At 40.7% G+C, this 17528-nt stretch overlaps 1 protein-coding gene and 1 non-coding gene across 8 annotated transcripts in view; both read left to right on the top strand.

The window, feature by feature from the left end:
- Window positions 1-17528, top strand: part of LOC130283558 (E1A-binding protein p400-like) — a 184641-nt gene that overhangs the window by 84344 nt on the left and 82769 nt on the right. For 5 of the 7 annotated variants that reach the window (XM_056533174.1, XM_056533177.1, XM_056533173.1 and 2 more), the window contains exon 21: window positions 4092-4274. The exons of the other annotated variants lie outside the window; for them this stretch is intronic. In XM_056533174.1, coding sequence (XP_056389149.1) covers window positions 4092-4274 — 183 coding nt within the window. The remainder of the gene's footprint in view (window positions 1-4091; window positions 4275-17528) is intronic. 7 annotated transcript variants of the gene reach the window in all.
- Window positions 16427-16617, top strand: LOC130337503 (U2 spliceosomal RNA). Its single transcript, XR_008878379.1, has one exon. It is a non-coding gene; the product is annotated as a U2 spliceosomal RNA (small nuclear RNA).

Genomic DNA, 17528 nt, shown 5'->3' with positions numbered 1-17528 from the left:
CACATTTTTGCAAGGGTTAATAGCAGAAAATCCCCCCCCAAAATTTGTAACCCCATCTCTTCTGAGTATGGAGGTACCCCATAAGTTGACCTTTAGTGCACTACGAGCGAACTACAATGCTCAGAAGAGAAGGAGTCATATTTGGCTTTTTGAGAGCAAATTTTGCTCGGGGGGCATGTCGCATTTAGGAAGCCCCTATGGTGCCAGGACAGCAAAAAAAAACCCACATGGCATACCATTTTGGAAACTAGACCCCTTGAGGAACGTAACAAGGGATAAAGTGAACCTTAATACCCCACAGGTGTTTCACGACTTTTGCATATGTAAAAAAAAATGTTTTTTTTTTACCAAAAATGCTTGGTTTAGCAAAAATTTTACATTTGTAAAAAAGATAATAGCAGAAAATACCCCCCAAAATTTGAAGCCCAATTTCTCCCAATTCAGAAAACACCCAATATGGGGAGGAAAAGTGCTCTGCTGGCGCACTACAGGTCTCAGAAGAGGAGGAGTCACATTTGGCTTTTTGGAAGCAAATTTTGCTCTGGGGGCATGCCGCATTTAGGAAGCCCCTATGGTGCCAAGACAGAAAAAAAAACCGCATGGCATACCATTTTGGAAACTAGACCCCTTGGGGAACGTAACAAGGGGTAAAGTGAACCTTAATACCCCACAGGTGTTTCACGACTTTTGCATATGTAAAAAAAATTATTTTTTTTACACTAAAATGCTTGTTTTCCCCCAAATTTTACATTTTTACAAGGGATAATAGCAGAAAATACCCCCCAAAATTTGTAACCCCATCTCTTCTGAGTATGGAAATACCCCATAAGTGGACGTGAAGTGCACTGGGGACGAACTACAATGCTCAGAAGAGAAGGAGCATCATTGAGCTTTTGGAGAGAGAATTTGGCCATGTGCATTTCCAAAGCCCCCCCGTGGTGCCAGAACAGTGGACCTCCCCACATGTGACCCCATTTTTAATACTACACCCCTCACGGAAGGTAATAATGGGTGCAGGGAGAATTTACACCCCACTGGCATTTGACGGATCTTTGGAACAGTGGGCTGTGCAAATTAAAAATTTTATTTTTCATTTTCACAGACCCCTGTTTCAAAGATCTGTCAGACACCTGTGGGGTGTAAATGCTCACTGTACCCCTTGTTACATTCCGTGAGGGGTGTAGTTTCCAAAATGTCAGAACCGCTGTAAAATCAGCCACCCCTGTGCAAATCACCAATTTAGACCTCAAATTTACATGGTGTACTCTCCCTTCTGAGCCTTGTTGTGCGTCCCCAGAACACTTTGCGCCCACATATGGGGTATCTCCGTACTCAGGAGAAATTGCGTTACAAATTTTGGAGGCTTTTTTTCTTTTACCGCTTGTGAAATTTTAAAGTATGGGGCAACACCAGTATGTTAGTGTAAAAAAAAAACATTTTTGTACACTAACATGCTGGTGTAGACCCCAACTTTACCTTTTCATAAGGGGTAAAAGGAGAAAAAGCCCCCCAAAATTTGTTAGGCAATTTCTCCCGAGTACGGCGATACCCCATATGTGACCCTATTCTGCTGCCTTGAAGTACGACAGGGCTCCAAAGTGAGAGCGCCATGCGCATTTGAGGCCTAAATTAGGGATTTGCACATGGGTGGACATAGGGGTATTCTACACCAGTGATTCCCAAACAGGGTGCCTCCAGCTGTTGCTAAACTCCCAGCATGCTTGGACAGTCAATGGCTGTCCGGAAATGCTGGGAGTTTTTGTTTTGCAACAGCTGGAGGCTCCGTTTTGGAAACACTGCTGTAGGATACGTTTTTCATTTTTATTGGGGGGAAGGGGGGTGGTGGTGGGGGGGGGGCAGTGTACGTGTGTATATGTAGATTTTTACTCTTTATTTTATGTTAGTGTAGTGTTTTTAGGTTACATTCACACTGACGGCGGATTACACTGAGTCTCCCGCTAGGAGTTTGAGCTGCGGCTGCAGCTCAAACTTGAAGCGGGGAACTCACTGTAATCCGCCGCCAGTGTGAATGTAACCTGTACATTCACATGGGAGGGGAGGGGGGGGGGGGGGGGTCAAAATTACAACTCCCAGCTTGCACTGACAGAACGTGCATGCTGGGAGTTGTAGTTTTGCAACAGCTGGAGGCACACTGGTTGGAAAATACTGAGTTAGGTAATAGAACCTATTACCTAACTCGGTATTTCCCAACCAGTGTGCCTCCAGCTGTTGCAGAACTACAACTCTCAGCATGTACTGATTGCCAAAGGGAATGCTGGGAGATGTAGTTATGCAACAGCTGGAGGCACGCAAGTACAACTCCCAGCATGCCGAGACAGCCATTTGCTGTTGCTGAATGCTGGGAGTTGTAGTTTTGCAAAATTTAGAGGGGTTCAGGCTAGAGATCACTGACAGTGGTCTCTAAACTGTGGCCCTCCAGATGTTGCAAAGCTACAAATCTCAGCATGCTAAGACAGCAAACTGCTGTCTGGGCATGCTGGGAGTTGTAGTTTTGCAACATCTGGAGGGCTACAGTTTAGAGACCACTGTCAGTGATCTCTAGCCTGAACCCCTCTAAATCTTGCAAAACTACAACTCCCAGCATGCCAACACAGCAAACAGCTGTCAAGGCATGGTGGGAGTTGTAGTTTTGCAACATCTGGAGGGCCACAGTTTAGAGACCACTCTCTAAACTGTCGCCCTGCAGATGTTGCTAGGCAACAGACTCCCGGACACGCGGCGCCATACTCTCCTCCACCGCCGCCATGATCATAGCCGCCGCCGGGTAAGTGACCGCTGCCGCCGCCGCTATTACACGGTTCCCCCCGCTGTGCCCGGACACCGATGGGTGGGCATAGCGGGGGGGGGGGGGGAACCGAACTTTAACCCCCCCGCCCCCAGTCTGCTATTGGTCGGCCACTCCGCCGATCAATAGCAGGGATAGGAGGGGTGGCAACCCTGCCACCTCACTCCTATCTCTTCAAGGGGGATCGAGGGTGTCTTGGACACCCCCGATCCCCCTTATTTTATCGTGGCGCCGCCGTTGATGGGCAGTGGGAGAGCGCTCCCCCTGCAAACACCGTAGATGCCGTGATCAGAACTGATCACGGCATCTATGGGGTTAATGCTGCCGGGACCGGCGCGATCGCGGCCCCGGCAGCTGCGGTGGGACTCCGGCTGTGATTGACAGCTGAGTCCCACCCGCGATCTCCTGCGCTGCCCGCGGCAGAGCAGGAGATCGCTTGGACGTATGCATACGTCCATTTGCGCGAACGTGTAGTTCGCCTGGACGTATGCATACGTCCAATAGCGGGAAGGGGTTAAATAGAAGTCATTTACAAATCTGTTTAACTTTCTGTTGATTTAAAAAAAGAAAAAAAAATCCACTGGAGTATCTTTTTAAGGGGAGTGTATGGACCAGAGCCATCTTAAATCAGTATGGGTGCAGCCATCTTACCTGAGCTTTCTGCACAGAATAAATAATTAGAAGTTATAGCAAATGCCATGGACAATAGATTGTAGGGGAACCTGTTTACTTCTTTGGGAGAGTTTTCCAGACATGCTCTCTGACCTGTGCAGGGAGGAGAATGATGGCCCTGGGAGGGGTCAATTAACTCATGAGATGAATGCACAGATTCAGGGTCCAAGGCCTTAAACAGCCATGGCCTTACTTTATACCCTAAAAACATGCTGACAGGTTCGCTTTAATATTTAAGATATATTGTTGTTCTACATGGTTTTATTTCTAGCCCTCTTAAGGCTAATTATCCTGGATGGCTTGTTTATTTATATTCCAAATACACATGACTGCATTGTACATTGGCTCTGATGCTGTATGTGTTATTTATGAAGCATGATGTCATTGAGGTAGAGAGGATTGATATAGCAGGAAAACTGTTGACATGTTTTAAAGAATTGTGTTTACTCTTTGGACTGTAGGACATTGTAAAGACACAAATAGATGCTTCATTTATTACTGCACATCCCTATTTAAACTGTATTGAGGTTGCCTTTCACACCCTCAGTTTCATTGTTTAAGTGTTATTTATGCGGGATGCTCTTCTTCGTTTAACTAGTAATGTCATTCTCAGCAACTACCACTCAGGATCAGACTACTCATGTCACATTGGGGGCTCCTAGGCCACAAGCACCAGCAAGCTTTGCAGCAGCCACTGCAGTAAGGCAACTGACCCATTCTCAGACTTCTCAACATACAGTTCAGCAGAGTGTTCTATCTCCAAGGCTGGTGCTCAGTTCTCAGGCCAGGCTTCCAAGTAAGTTATTCAGAAAGCCTTCCTCTTGTAAAAGTCATGTCCTCTTATAGGGACCTGATAAAAGTTTTATTTTTTCCAACTACAATTTCCAAGCCAACTAAAATGGTATAAACCAAATGCACACTACACCCTGTTTATTTAAAGGCTATATACACCTTTGGTATGATCTGTTTTTGTTATTGTTGTTGTTAATCTGCTTCCTAAATATATGTATACTAAATTACTCAGATATTTGTGGTTAATGCAAGTATGTAACTAATCTCCTTTATTATTGTATTTTCCTTCCCACTTCCTCACTTTGTTTTATTTGTTTCATTTTTCCCTTTCCGTTTTGTCGTTGAAACAAACCATTGCTTTTTACTGTTTGTTACAACTTAAATTCAAGAATATACAAAAAAAAAAAGTCCCACTGCATAATATTGAGCCTTACATAGATGCTGTAGTTTACTTACTACGTGCTCAGGGCTCACATTCTCAGCATAATTTACTGGAAGGACCTGCCCATGTAACAAAAGCCTGAAACTAGGAGCAGGTTGCAAACTGAATTTCGGCAGTCTACAAATGAATGACAATTTACAGTCTGAGTGCAGCTTTATTGTGCTTCAAATGAACCACATACTTATCATAAATAATTTTTACACGTGTCAAAAGTGTCCATAGCCTTTAATAAATAATTTTTTTAGTTGAAATATCTAACAATGGATTCTCTTTTACAATGGATTCTGTTTCACAAACTATTGTTTGTTTGTTAGTTATGCTTTATTTTTTTGCTATTGTAATGCGATTCACATAAATTATCGTGTATTTGAATTGTTTGAATGTTGAAGGGACCAATGTACAACAGGTTACATTCTTTTGTCTACCTTATGATGTCAGAAACGATCACATACTAGTCTTTCAAGCTTCTCCCTGTGGATAAAGGTGGCCACTCTAGATTAAATCTAAAATTACCTTGAAGCCATACAATACTTAAAGGGGTACTCCGGTGAAATACTTTTTTCTTTTATATCAACTGGTGGCAGTTAAACAAGTTAAACATGTTTGTAAATTTCAAATATAGAATAGAGTTAGTGCAGCTCAATCAATATTCTAACCCGAGGTTAACTGGTATGGTCTTAGAACCCCAAAAGACCAAATAGTAGGCAGAGAAAAATTATATAATAATAAAATATTATGTAACCAGTCCTCAAGGGGTAGTGGAAAAAAGGGGAAAAGGAATAGGAGAAAAGGGGGTGACAATAAACAATATACAGTGATAGTGATAATAAAAATGGTAATAAAAAGCCTGAAAGGGTACAATGAATTAAATAATCTTAAACATTTATTACATTTTAATAATACAATCAATACCCGAGCAGGGCCCTTGCTCAGATATTAAAAATATAGAATGAAGTGTCCTAAAATATGATGCTAAAAATTGCCAGCCATCTCAGAAAAGAAGAAAAAATAGTCTATAGTAGCAAAAAATTTACAGTAAAAACTTGACAGATTCCACAAGTTGACATGTGCGAATTGAGGTAGACTTAAATGTCATTCATCAAAGTGTTGAGAGGAGACGTTAGTAAGATGCTGGTAATTGTATCCAAAAGGTAACAAAATTGTAATAGAATGTTGATACAGTTAATGATAGGATTAAAGCGATACTTTACCGCTGAGTAGACAGAGCTTGTAGGCAGCCGAGTGTCCCTGAAAACGGCAGATTCCAGAGAACAATAGCAGTAAGTGTCCGCATGGACGATGTCCGGTGCTCAGATCGTCACTGCCCTGGCATGGATGCCTTGATGTGGCAATGTATGAGTGCGCTTCTCCTGTGGCAAGCACTCGCTTTTGGTACAGCAGTAACCGGCTTTGGATATTTGTGCGTTGAGAAAATCACTCTGCTTGGCACTGATCAGCAGCCGGCCTATAGGGTAGTTTCAGCAGAGGTGAGTCGGCGTCCGCGTGCAGTGTGAATTGTGCACGATTTGCAGTGGTCCTCAAACCGGGGTACTGCAGCGCTGTCAAGACTGGATCGGCTGGTATAGCGGCTATTAGCCGGTGAGATGGATATGGCAGTAGTAAAATACCAAGGGCTATACGCGTTTCACGACTAGTGTCGCATTCTTCAGTATCCAAAATATATTAAGGGTCTAGTACATACAGAGCAGGCTTAAATAAGGCAAAATCAGGTGATGTCACTACAAGGTGAGTGGGAGAAAAGGAAAACCCGGAATAGACAGGTGAAAATAAAAATGTAGGTAGAGGTGATGTGAATATGTGTGGAATAAAATTGTAAAGATGGAAAGAAATGTAAGGATAAAGGATATATTAAATAGAATATGATCGCATATCTGTAAATGAATGAATGTAATTAGATGAAAGTAATAAGAAGGGTATATATAAATGAATGAAAAAAGGAATATAGATGTCAAGAATTAGATCACAGTGATATGAATGAATGAAGGGGAAAATACTACATTTGTGTGTAGATATAGATATAGCTGAATATGAAAAAATAATGTGAAATATTAAATGAAAGGAAAAAAGTGTTTGAATGATAAATAAATGAATATATGTAAATAAAAATATGTTGGGATTATATGATGCAGAGAGAGTTGAATTGAACATGAAAAATTCTTAGATATAAAAAACATATGATGTGTGGAATGGCTCATATATATCAGGAAAATAAAGAGGAAAATTGGAGAGATAGAAAAGATAGAAAAAGGGGGGAGAGAGAGAAGGGGGAATAAAAGGCAAAATGGACACAAATAATATACAATATATAATACAGCATAAAAATAGCATAAAAAAATAGTAAAATCTAGGAAGAGACAGAATAAATAATAGGTACCAATATTGTATATAATATAACAATCATAAAAGACATAAACAGAGGAATCCTAAACAGAGATAATGGACGTGGTGTCCACACGCGGGTTTGCCCCCAGGGTGCATCATCGTGTCAATAAACGACCAGACTGTTATGGACCATGGGGTGAAACCCCGTCAGTGGGAATCTCAAAGAAATCCGAAAAGTTCCATCTCGGCATTGAGACCCTTAGGGACCAAAGTGTCAAATCCGAAGATCTTCCTCGCTTCTGCCCGGGACATACGTGGGATGGGATCACTCCCTCTCCAACATTTCTTAACTGAATGTAATGCAAAAAATGACAATTCAGAAGGATTATTATTATGGGACTCATGAAAATGAAGGGATAATGGATGGGATTTCTTGCCTTTTTTTAATGTTATAGATATGTTCTGATATTCAGATTTTTAGCTGGCGTTTAGTGCGTCCTATATATTGTTTACCACACTTACACTGGATGAGGTATACGACACCCTTGCTGTTACAAGTTGACACTCTTTGATTTTATGAATGTATGCATTGGATGTAGAGACGACTTCTAAAGTTTTTCTAGTGAATTTAGTGGTTCTGCAACCTAGGCATGTGCCACATCTATGAAAACCAATTGATTGAAACTAGTTTGATGTTACTTGTTTTGAAGGGGGTTTAATTGTGGGGGCTATTTGGATCCCTAGATTGTCCGCTTTTGTGTATACAATAGGGGGGTTCAACGGTAAATGTTGGCCAATAATTTTATCATTTTTTAGAAGGTGCCAATGCTTTTTTTTTTTAATTTTTACAATCTGTTTATAATCTTTGTTGAATGGTATAATGATTTTGGCTTCAGGTTCTGATATCACTGGATCTCTGGTTTGTGTAAAAAAAAAAAGTAGTTCTATCAAGGTTTTTTGTTTTTAAAAAGGATTTATCTAAAATTTGTTGTGGGTATCCTTTTTCCAAGAATTGGTCTGTGAGTGAGTTTTAAGAGCCTCATCTTCAAATTGGGTTTCTAAAGTGCAATTGCGCTTTAGTCTTCTATATTGGCTAAATGGAACATTTAAAAGCCACCTTGGAAGATGGCAGCTGTTTAAAACGGATAAAACTATTCTTGGATACAGGTTTGTGATACGTACTACATATTAGTTTCGGAGAATTTACTGTGATTAAAAGATCTAAAAATTCCAGAGATTCAGTGCTAATATGGGGATTAAAATTTAAATTTCGCGCCTAGTTATGCCAACCTATTCATGGCAGCCTGGGAGGATACCACTATCTATCTCTCCCAGGATAGGCGCGGATCTCGTGCTCTGGCGCCGGTATATTGATGATATTTTATTCATATGGAAGGGACCTAGAGACTCTTTAGAGATTTTTATCCAGGAACTCAACACTAATTTGCTCAATCTAAATTTTAATCCCCATATTAGCACTGAATCTCTGGAATTTTTAGATCTTTTAATCACAGTAAATTCTCCGAAACTAATATGTAGTACGTATCACAAACCTGTATCCAAGAATAGTTTAATCCGTTTTAACAGCTGCCATCCTCCAAGGTGGCTTTTAAATGTTCCATTTAGCCAATATAGAAGACTAAAGCGCAATTGCACTTTAGAAACCCAATTTGGAGATGAGGCTCTTAAACTCACAGACCAATTCTTGGAAAAGGATACCCACAACAAATTTTAGATAAATCCTTTTTAAAAACAAAAAACCTTGATAGAACTACTTTTTTTTACACAAACCAGAGATCCAGTGATATCAGAACCTGAAGCCAAAATCATTATACCATTCAACAAAGATTATAAACAGATTGAAAAAAATCTAAAAAAAAAGCATTTGCACCTTCTAAAAAATGATAAAATTATTGGCCAACATTTACCGTTGAACCCCCCTATTGTATATACAAAAGCGGCCAATCTAGGGATCCAAATAGCCCCCACAATTAAACCCCCTTCCAAACAAGTGACATCAAACTGGTTTCAATCAATTGGTTTTCATAGATGTGGCACATGCCTAGGTTGTAGAACCACTAAATTTGCTAGAAAAACATTAGAAGTCATCTCTACATTCAATGCATACATTCATAAAATCAAAGAGTGTCTAACTTGTAACAGCAAGGGTGTCGTATACCTCATCCAGTGTAAGTGTGGTAAACAATATATAGGACGCACTAAACGCCAGCTAAAAATCTGAATATCAGAACATATCTATAACATTAAAAAAAGGCATGAAATCCCATCCATTATCCCTTCATTTTCATGAGTCCCATAATAATAATCCTTCTGAATTGTCATTTTTTGCATTACATTCAGTTAAGAAATGTTGGAGAGGGAGTGATCCCATCCCACGTATGTCCCGGGCAGAAGCGAGGAAGATCTTCGAATTTGACACATTGGTCCCTAAGGGCCTAAATGCCGAGATGGAGCTTTTCGGATTTCTTTGAGATTCCCACCCGCGGGGTTTCACTCCATGGTCCATAACCGTCTGGTCGTTTATCGACATGATGATGCACCCTGGGGGCAAACCCGCGTGTGGACACCACGTCCATTATCTCTGTTTAGGATTCCTCTGTTTATGTCTTTTATGATTGTTATATTATATACAATATTGGTACCTATTATTTATTCTGTCTCTTCCTAGATTTTACTATTTTTTTATGCTATTTTTATGCTGTATTTTATATTGTATATTATTTGTGTCCATTTTGCCTTTTATTCCCCCTTCTCTCTCTCCCCCCTTTTTCTATCTCTCCAATTTTCCTCTTTATTTTCCTGATATATATGAGCCATTCCACACATCTAATGTTTTTTATATCTAAGAATTTTTCATGTTCAATACAACTCTCTCTGCATCATATAATCCCAACATATTTTTATTTATATATATTCATTTATTTATCATTCAAACACTTTTTTCCTTTCATTTAATATTTCACATTATTTTTTCATATTCAGCTATATCTATATCTACACACCAATGTAGTATTTTCCCCTTCATTCATTCATATCACTGTGATCTAATTCTTGACATCTATATTCCTTTTTTCATTCATTTATATATACCCTTCTTATTACTTTCATCTAATTACATTCATTCATTTACAGATATGCGATCATATTCTATTTAATATATCCTTTATCCTTACATTTCTTTCCATCTTTACAATTTTATTCCACACATATTCACTTCACCTCTACCTACATTTTTATTTTCACCTGTCTATTCCGGGTTTTCCTTTTCTCCCACTCACCTTGTAGTGACATCACCTGATTTTGCCTTATTTAAGCCTGCTCTGTATGTACTAGACCCTTAATATATTTTGGATACTGAAGAATGCGACACTAGTCGTGAAACGCGTATAAGCCTTTTATTTTACTACTGCCATATCCATCTCACCGGCTAATAGCCGCTATACCAGCCGATCCAGTCTTGACAGCGCTGCAGTACCCCGGTTTGAGGACCACTGCAAATCGTGCACAATTCACACTGCACGCGGACGCCGACTCACCTCTGCTGAAACTCCCCTATAGGCCGGCTGCTGATCAGTGCCAAGCAGAGTGATTTTCTCAACGCACAAATATCCAAAGCCGGTTACTGCTGTACCGAAAGCGAGTGCTTGCCACAGGAGAAGCGCACTCATACATTGCCACATCAAGGCATCCATGCCAGGGCAGTGACGATCTGAGCACCGGACATCGTCCATGCGGACACTTACTGCTATTGTTCTCTGGAATCTGCCGTTTTCAGGGACACTCGGCTGCCTACAAGCTCTGTCTACTCAGCGGTAAAGTATCGCTTTAATCCTATCATTAACTGTATCAACATTCTATTACAATTTTGTTACCTTTTGGATACAATTACCAGCATCTTACTAACGTCTCCTCTCAACACTTTGATGAATGACATTTAAGTCTACCTCAATTCGCACATAACTACACCAAAAGAAGAAGATACCAGTAAACTTATTTGAATACAAAAAATAGTGGGTAAGCTTTATTGAAGTGCATTATAAAATCATACATAAAATACAAGGTACTATACAGATGAAGGCTACAGAAAAAAGGTAGTGATACTAAATCCACAATGGTAGACAATACAGACGGCAGGGATACAGTCCACAGATGTCAAATTGCAACATGCCCATAAGTAATAAAAAATAAATAGTATAACATACATATAATGGATGTATAAAGCTGATATATGTCCTCAAAGTGGCTATGGGTAAAGTGCAAATAACAAATAGTAAGGCACCTAGCCCTATTCAGAGGTTAGTCAGCAGCAATAGATAAGAGCATGAAAGACAGCATAAAATAGCAAATACCTGCCATACACCAAAAGGGGAGATCACTACCTGTACCCCAACGCGCGATTCGCGTATGGGCTTCGTCAGGGGGCGTGTCTAGTGTTAAAGAGCGTCCCTATTTATAGTGGTCCTCTGAACGTAATTGGTTAGGGTAAGGTTGAGGGGCGGCTATTACAGCCAATGGTGGTGGGTGTATTATAAGATAACCTACTTGTAGATGCGCATCAGTTCCGACAGCCTAAGTGATAGGACAGGTACCGCATGTGGCGCTGGTGCCCGCTGACTCGGCGGGTGACGTCACTTCCTCCAGCGCCACATCCGGTCCGGCTCCCGATCACCTGACCCACACGTCATCGAGCCGAGATCACATGACCGATGCACCACAGCGTCCCATGGCGCACCAAACCCATGAGATCCCGCTACTGCCCGACGATGGATGAGTCAGTCGATCACGTGATGTGCACAACTCACGCGATCGTTGTCGGCGCCAGCCATGCTACCAAGGAAGAGATAGCTAATGCGGTCACATGATAGTAGTCACATGACTGATATCGCAAAGCGATATAAATAAAATTAGTAATAATAAGTAAATAGAAAGTAAATAGATAGTAAAGAGAGAAGAAAGAGAACATCACCAATAAGTGAAAAAAATCAGTGGAAGGTGTTCAAGGTGCAAAAAAAGCAAACGTGATAGTGGTGCAAAATCAATGAAAGTATATACTTACCAAATAGGATAATAGTAGTAAATATGAATTTAGTCACATGAAATATAAATAAAATAAAAAAAACAACTCATAGAAACATATATAAACCCACAAATAAAAGCCACAAAGTGATTAGAAAAAAATCAAGATATAACATTACAGTGGAGGGATTATATATAAATAATAAATAGACACAAATAAAAACCACAGAGTGATTAGAGTAAAAATCAAAATGCATAATTACAGTGGAGAGATTATATATAAATAAATAAATAGTATGTGAAAAATATATATGTAAAAAAATATATCAATGCGTATAGGCACACATACATATATGTATACCCATACACATACATATATGTATGTATAGCCCCTGTGAGGGTGTATATAAAACAGGAGATGAAGTGCAGTGGTGAACTTATACTAAAATTCATGTTATAGTGCGTCAGGAGAAAGATCATATATTAAAAATTAAGTTAAGACCCAAGATATAAGTACATCAGAGTCGATAAAGTGAAACAGCTACTAAATCAGAATAGAAATTCAATAATTCTATCAGTGTGTACAATCATGTGATAATAAGCTCAATATATAATTAATATGAATAAATAGAATAACCAAGTAAAATAACCAATATTAAGTTAGTGATAATCATGATTTATTAATACATTATAAAACTCCCCGGTTATTTTACTTGGTTATTCTATTTATTCATATTAATTATATATTGAGCTTATTATCACATGATTGTACACACTGATAGAATTATTGAATTTCTATTCTGATTTAGTAGCTGTTTCACTTTATCGACTCTGATGTACTTATATCTTGGGTCTTAACTTAATTTTTAATATATGATCTTTCTCCTGACGCACTATAACATGAATTTTAGTATAAGTTCACCACTGCACTTCATCTCCTGTTTTATATACACCCTCACAGGGGCTATACATACATATATGTATGTGTATGGGTATACATATATGTATGTGTGCCTATACGCATTGATATATTTTTTTACATATATATTTTTCACATACTATTTATTTATTTATATATAATCTCTCCACTGTAATTAGGCATTTTGATTTTTACTCTAATCACTCTGTGGTTTTTATTTGTGTCTATTTATTATTTATATATAATCCCTCCACTGTAATGTTATATCTTGATTTTTTTCTAATCACTTTGTGGCTTTTATTTGTGGGTTTATATATGTTTCTATGAGTTGTTTTTTTTATTTTATTTATATTTCATGTGACTAAATTCATATTTACTACTATTATCCTATTTGGTAAGTATATACTTTCATTGATTTTGCACCACTATCACGTTTGCTTTTTTTGCACCTTGAACACCTTCCACTGATTTTTTTCACTTATTGGTGATGTTCTCTTTCTTCTCTCTTTACTATCTATTTACTTTCTATTTACTTATTATTACTAATTTTATTTATATCGCTTTGCGATATCAGTCATGTGACTACTATCATGTGACCGCATTAGCTATCTCTTCCTTGGTAGCATGGCTGGCGCCGACAACGATCGCGTGAGTTGTGCACATCACGTGATCGACTGACTCATCCATCGTCGGGCAGTAGCGGGATCTCATGGGTTTGGTGCGCCATGGGACGCTGTGGTGCATCGGTCATGTGATCTCGGCTCGATGACGTGTGGGTCAGGTGATCGGGAGCCGGACCGGATGTGGCGCTGGAGGAAGTGACGTCACCCGCCGAGTCAGCGGGCACCAGCGCCACATGCGGTACCTGTCCTATCACTTAGGCTGTCGGAACTGATGCGCATCTACAAGTAGGTTATCTTATAATACACCCACCACCATTGGCTGTAATAGCCGCCCCTCAACCTTACCCTAACCAATTACGTTCAGAGGACCACTATAAATAGGGACGCTCTTTAACACTAGACACGCCCCCTGACGAAGCCCATACGCGAAACGCGCGTTGGGGTACAGGTAGTGATCTCCCCTTTTGGTGTATGGCAGGTATTTGCTATTTTATGCTGTCTTTCATGCTCTTATCTATTGCTGCTGACTAACCTCTGAATAGGGCTAGGTGCCTTACTATTTGTTATTTGCACTTTACCCAAAGCCCCTTTGAGGACATATATCAGCTTTATACATCCATTATATGTATGTTATACTATTTATTTTTTATTACTTATGGGCATGTTGCAATTTGACATCTGTGGACTGTATCCCTGCCGTCTGTATTGTCTACCATTGTGGATTTAGTATCACTACCTTTTTTCTGTAGCCTTCATCTGTATAGTACCTTGTATTTTATGTATGATTTTATAATGCACTTCAATAAAGCTTACCCACTATTTTTTGTATTCAAATAAGTTTACTGGTATCTTCTTCTTTTGGTGTAGTTAGGTTATGATAGGATCCAGTTTACGCAATTGCCTGTTAGCCAATTGTGTTTGTTCAGTGACAGTCAATTCGCACATGTCAACTTGTGGAATCTGTCAAGTTTTTGCTGTAAATTTTTTGCTACTATAGTCTAATTTTTTCTTCTTTTCTGAGATGGCTGGCAATTTTTAGCATCATATTTTAGGACACTTCATTCTATATTTTTTAATATCTGAGCAAGGGCCCTGCTCTGGTATTGATTGTATTATTAAAATTTAATAAATGTTTAAGATTATTTAATTCATTGTACCCTTTCAGGCTTTTTATTACCATTTTTATTATCACTATCACTGTATATTGTTTATTGTCACCCCCTTTTCTCCTATTCCTTTTCCCCTTTTTTCTTTTTTCCACTACCCCTTGAGGACTGGTTATATAATATTTTATGGTATATCATATTTGTAAATTACTTCTATTAAAAAAAATCTTAGTCCTTCCTGTACTTATTAGCTGCTGAATACTACAGAGGAAATTCTTTTCTGTTTGGAATGCTCTCTGATGACATCACGAGCACAGTTCTCTCTGCTGACGTTATTATAATAACGCTTTATTTATTGTTGTGCTTAGTGGGATTTGAACCTAAGTCCCCAGCACTGCAAGGCAGCAGTGCTAACCACTGAGCCACCATGCTGCCCTCAGCATATATCTGCTATGCGTGGTTGCTAAAATGGACAAAGATGTCAGCAGAGAGCACTGTGCTCATGATGTCATCAGTGTTCCAAAAAGAAAGGAATTTCCCCTGTAGCATTCAGCAGATAAGTACCGGAAGGATTAAGATTTTTTAATAGAAGTAATTTACAAATATGTTTAACTTTCTGCCACCAGTTGATTTAAAAGAAAAAAGGTTTTCACCGGAGTACCCCTTTAAGTTTATTAAAAAAAAAAGTAAGTACACTGTGCGTAGTGCCCTCCATAATTTTTTTTCTGATTCCTCCTTCTCTGCCTCTTACAGTTAAGTTTAAAGGAAAAACATGCAGCCTGTTAACCCACACTAAACCCAATACACTGGGTTATAGTGTGGGTAAGCAGAATTCAGGAGGACGAGGAGGGCAGCGCTTGCGGGTGACGTGAGTAGTATCCCGATGGGGACAGTGCAGCGCTGTGCTAATAATTTGTGGGGGGGAATACCGTTACATATCGTGGAACCGCCTTAAGTTACAAAAAAACCGCGATACACATATTTGGCCATACCACCCAGCCCTACCTCATGGCCTCCGGACTCTCCCTCCCTGCCACGAGCCTAGTTACCTGTGTGGTTGCCGGGAGTCAGTATCTCTTTCCCCCCTCTTTTGGATGCAGTACGGCCAGCTTTTCTAGCTGAACCTGCCCACTACAGACTCTGCGCGCTTCTTCTCGTGCCATCCACAGCTTAATCAGCTGGTAGCGGGGGAGTCTTTCGTGCTGCACTTTTACTTTCATTTTCGGACGCCTGTATGATTGCGGCCGGCTGCCATTGGGCTTTTGAGCTTTTAATATCTGGCCGCGGCGCCGTTACTGTCTTCTCCCCCCCCCCCCCCCCCCCCAAAGGTGCGCCAGGGGTTAACAGGTGCGCCAGGGGTTAACATACCCCTTCTTCCTTGATGGGGACGTGGACAGCGCACACTTTTCTCCCGCGCTGATCGAGCGGTGCTGCTTTTCCCTGCCCCTCCTGCGGGTTGATGGGGTTTCTGTTTCACATAGGCCGCTCTGCACCCTTCAGTGGCTGACTGGCTAATTGTTCAGCACTGTTCTCTCTCCTGTGTTAGGCTCCCCTCTGGTGGCCAAAAGTGGTCATTGCACCTGCATAGCTTTTCTATGGCCATTTCTCATGCCCTTGTCAGTCTGGAGTATTTCCCTCAGATCTCCTGCTTCCTAGTATGCTCCCCCATGCCTTGAGAGCATTCATATTGCTTCTTGGCATTTTGGCTACAATCTAGTGTAGTATTTGTTCTTATCAGTTTAATTTCTGATATGCCCCATATCTGGGGACCATATATTAAATGGATTTTTGAGAACTGGGGCCGCTTTGGAAGCTTATTTCTGGTGCCTTAGGCTTTACTCTGTGATGGCAATATCTTCGGGTACAGTGCGCCACTTATCTGATATGTCCCCTATCTGGGGACCTTGTATTTTTTGAGACTGGGGCTGCTTGTGGAACTTTTCTTCAGTCACCCTGATATAGCAGTGTCTTCAGGTAGAGTCCAGCAATTCAGACTCTCTGCTTTGCACATGAGTGACCTGCAGCAGTGGGTTGTCTGTCAGCAGAGGTATAACTCCTGACTGTCCCGTTAAAAACATTGCAGTGCTTTACCCTTGGTCCGCTTGTTTGCGGCACATAACATTTTGCTTTGTACCATTTTGCATACATGAGCTGCGGACCCAGAATCAGCACTATGTGCTTCTTAGCCTCTATTTTCTGAGTGATTGTTTCGGGCCTTGGCCCGTTTTCTGTGGCGACCTGTTGGTCATTTACTGGGGTATGGAGTTTTGACAGAGGTCCAGACTTAGCGATACTAATCAGCGTGGCTCACCTCCCTACCCCTACTGTCCCTTGGGGCATACCAGGAAACCTGGCAGCACCCTGCCTGTTTTAACTGCCGGTCACCCATACTAAGTCTGCTGCGGCTGAAGTTCTGTTACCTCACCACCTGTGCCAGGTGGCCGAAATGGGTGCCCCAGCATGTGCAGCGGACTCGCTGCAGCTTCCATGGGGCTAGTCCGGCGTCAAAATGGACTCTCTACGGCGGCCGTGGTTAGCAGCTGCAGTTCCGGTACTCCATTGTGAGTGAAAGTTGGCCGATGTACATTGGAACCTCTATGCCTCCCATGGAGTGCGTGAAGTTTGCCGCATCCGCGGCTGCAGTTTCGGTTCCCCACTATAAGGTGAGTGGACCGATGTACTATAGCACCTCTACAATGCCCATGGAAAGGGCAATGCCTACCACATCCGCAGTTGCAGTTCCGGTACTCCATTGTGTGAGTGGGAGTTAGCCGATGTACAACGGACC

The sequence above is a fragment of the Hyla sarda genome, chromosome 1 (genome assembly GCF_029499605.1).
Source record: "Hyla sarda isolate aHylSar1 chromosome 1, aHylSar1.hap1, whole genome shotgun sequence".
Lineage (NCBI taxonomy): Eukaryota > Metazoa > Chordata > Amphibia > Anura > Hylidae > Hyla > Hyla sarda.
Note: the sequence above shows the minus strand (reverse complement) of the source record. Positions and strands in the feature narration are given on the sequence as shown.